Below are 3,684 nucleotides of genomic sequence, written 5' to 3'. Positions count from 1 at the left end.
ACTGTTGATAGCGAGGAGGTTTGTTTTATAGGTAGACTGCAGCTGACCATGAAAACACTTTTTTAAGCAAGGTTTCCAGAAATAAGGTATAGTAGAAAGACTTGAAGAGGAAAAACCCTAGACATCTTCATATATGTGCTTGCCAAAAAGTCTTGGGAGTCCCACAGAGGCACCAGATGGCCCCATATGTCATAATAAACCCAAAAAGACAAGGAGGAAATGCATTAATAACCATGGCAGCCATCCCATTTAGAAACACACGACCTACACACAGCCCTTCCCCACCAATACACTTGTAGTGACTCTTACCTTTGGATTATATGTCTTCTACATTAACCTTAGTGAACCAGGCTGCAGTTAAACAGGAAAAGACAGTCCATGGCTGCTGCAGCCATGGAGATCACATTAGCCATATTTTCTGAGGCAGATAGTTAAAATGGCAAACAATGCTAATACAAAATAATATCCACTTTCCCTGTTAAGCCCTGGCTCCACACATCCGCACAGTAGAAAATATATGTACAAGACAAAGTTTGGGTCTTTCCCTGCTCCTGCCCACCCAGGGCTGGGGGTAGGTTGTCCCTAGGGAGACCAGCCCTCCCTCCCAGAGCCAGGGCAGAAGGCACCTCAGCAGCCCCCCAGGCCCTGCGCACACCCACCCAGGCTCTGCAGGCGGCTGAGGGCGGCCGGCGCCACCGCAGAGGACGAGAGCGCTGTGATGGATGCTCCAGGCCTCAACATGGCGGCTGGGCCAGAATTCAGCATGGTGTCTGGGCCAGGCCTCACTGTTGCCAGGCAACCAGGCTCTGAGGGGCCAGGGCCATGGTCCATGCCCTCATCCCAGGGCAGAGGGACAGACCTCCCGGGGGCTCAGGCTGGGTCTGTCCCCCAGACAGACCTCCCAGGGTTACGGGGGGCTGTAGCCCCCACCCCATGCCGGCCTCCAGAGGTGCTGACAGGGAGGTCATGACATGCACAGGCGTCCAAGGGAGGCTTTGGGCAGGAGAAGACATCACCGCCTTCCCCACATCACATCCATGGGGACAACGGCCAGGCTGTTGTTCCTCATAGAAGTCATTTTTGGGTAGCGGATGACTGATCGGAAATTTTCTTCATTGTTGCAACCTCTGCACTGCTTGTTCGAAGCCTTCCTCTGTTACAGACAATTAATCACATTGAGATTAGATCAAAATATTACAATAAACCTAGAAGAGTCTTGGCCCACATATTAAATCTCACAAAAGACAGTGCATACTCTACTTTTAGGTCCTAGCAGTTAAACTTGATAATTTCTGGCCTCGGAGACTATGCTGGCATCCCAACCTTTAAAAATATGCAAGATTTAAAAATATTAATAATAAAGCTTAGATTCTTTATTTGCTTTTCTAAGCCTGCAGGCTGCAGTTGAGTTGCATTTTGAAGCTTTACCATGGATCTTTTTAAATGAAGTCATCTGTGTTTTATAGTTATCGCGGTAAAAACAGTGGCTCTAAGAACAAATACCCTCCATGGAAAATTGAGGCTAAAATAGTGATTTTATGAGGGAATATCAGGTGGCACTGCTGATTATTTCCATGTGCACTAGGCTCATAGAGACAAATAATCAGCAGGATAATATCACCTCTTTTTAATTATCTAAAAAGGTCTAATAGAAAGTGCTGCAACTTTCCTCTGGAGAAAACCAGCTTGTTAGTAGATGGCCCCTTTCTTTCCTATATATTTATGGTTGCTGCCACCTTGCCAAGCTATTACTGGAGACCTTCTTCATTCACACACGGTATCGATTTATGGCTCAGCAAGGGACAATCAGCAAAGGTGGTGCCATCCTTCACCTCCAGCACTCCGAGAAATTGCTTTGGAAATCGAGCTGTGCCAAGAACAGCCATGTGTTAAATGATCTGCTGTTAATCTTGCATGTTGGGTACATGCACAGGACCTGATCCCAAGCGAGGTGAGCATCCTCTTCTCCTCCTGATGTTTGCAGGAGACGGGGGCAATCAGCATCCACTGCCTTGTAGACTGTGGTAACGCTCTTTTGCAGTTGGAATGTGCAAAGTATCTCCTGTTAACCCCTAAAATAGATGGGTCCATGTCTTCATTTCACTGCAGAGAGAATACCATTATCTGGGTGAACATATTAATCCCTGGACTAGTAGAAGGCCTGTCCTATCTGGCTTTAAAAAAAAGTCATATGTTCATCGCATGACAGCCAATTTGATAACTACAAAATAAAGCTTTGCTAGGAAGAAGGGAAGAGCCCTCTCTTTCTGAAAATCCTTTTAAGTCTTAGGCCTCAATGAACTCAGTGGTTGCAGAGTGCAGGCAGTTTTGTACCTGACCAAAATTCAGGCACCTCTGGGCCAAGTAAACAAATTGTTTTCTCTAATAACAAAGTACTGGGGGCAAGTTTTCAATTCTCTTTGAGAATTTAGCCCCTCAGCTGGAAATTGTACTTGAGGAAAAACTATAGATTGTTTCCTTTTCCAGCAACGAAGCATTTCTAGGTACTTTTTTCACCCATTCTTCCTGGGATTCTTTAGAAAAAAATATGGTCCCACTGTTGTGGTGATACAAATAGCTTCGTAAAATTTATCAGTGCAATTGTAGATTTTAATGGAAAAACAATAGTAACTTTCCTGTTTTCTAATGAGATATAACCATTTTTTCTGCAAAAGTAGCCACAAAATCAAGACTTCTGATGTCAAATAGTAACTTTTTTTCTTCCCAGCAGTTATTTCAAGACAGGGCTTCACTAGAGCTTAAAACACTTCCACAGTTGCGAAGGACTTCAAGCTCTTAAACACTCAACAGAAAATTTCTAGTGGCTCTTCCACAAAAGGTCCTCTGCAAGGCTGTATCTCCTTCTCCGAGAGACATGGCTTTTCAATCGCTGTCACGCTGCCTGTGCAAGTCCAACAAGACCTTACTTGCAGACACTGCTTTCAAACTCTTGACAAAGATGAGGGTGGTAAATATGGTACAGACATATAAAGCGCACACATGAGCAAAGGGTAGGTCATAAACTGGGGTGGGTTTTACAACTGCAGCAGGGCATTTAAGATAAGAAATACTTTGATTTCTAGCTCCAGACTTGCAGGAATTTACTGCTGCCCTGTATCAGAAATAAATTTAGCTGCTGCATTGATCACCAAATGAGGTAAGTCAAATCCCTGCCCAGCCGTATGGTAAGAGTAGCTGGGCAACACAGCATCAGCTCACAACAGCTACCAGGATATTAGGTCTCAGTAAGCAGGGGTCATTTTCTCTAGAAGGATCTGTTCCCTCCTTCCTTTTACTACAACTCACAGGCTGAACATGGATAAAGCAAATACATGTTCAAAGTGAATGAAAATTTACCTCTCTCATAAATAATCTGCTTCCTGACAAGTTTATTAGAGTAAAAACTAAGAAGGGAATTCCAGTAGATTTCCCCCCCCCTCTATTTACTTATGCCAGAAAAACACTTTTGGGTTTTTTTGCACTCATTTCTATTAACCTATCCATCACAACCTGAATATACTGCAATCTGGTTACCCTTTTCCCTGCATACAAAATTATGTCACAGCAAACAGGATTCACAGCAGGAGACATGGACTAGTTTGTCTTTATAGCATCTTCCTAACTGCCGGGAAACAAGAGGAGGTGTGAAGACCTGCCTGCGTTTGCAAGAGTTGATGAGCCTTT

At 44.2% G+C, this 3,684-nt stretch overlaps 1 protein-coding gene across 1 annotated transcript in view; it reads right to left on the bottom strand.

The window, feature by feature from the left end:
* The window catches only part of LOC104286950 (reticulocyte-binding protein 2 homolog a-like), a 28,787-nt gene extending 28,046 nt beyond the window's left edge, over positions 1 to 741 (bottom strand). The window contains exon 1 of the mRNA XM_009885598.1: positions 660 to 741. Within this exon, the coding sequence (XP_009883900.1) occupies positions 660 to 741 (82 nt within the window). The remainder of the gene's footprint in view (positions 1 to 659) is intronic.
* Positions 742 to 3,684: the final 2,943 nt, after the last annotated feature.

The sequence above is a fragment of the Charadrius vociferus genome, unplaced genomic scaffold, assembly GCF_000708025.1.
Source record: "Charadrius vociferus isolate BGI_N301 unplaced genomic scaffold, ASM70802v2 scaffold355, whole genome shotgun sequence".
Classification (NCBI taxonomy): Eukaryota; Metazoa; Chordata; class Aves; order Charadriiformes; family Charadriidae; genus Charadrius; species Charadrius vociferus.
The sequence above is the reverse complement of the archived record's forward strand: the minus strand, read 5'-3'. Positions and strand labels throughout refer to the sequence as shown.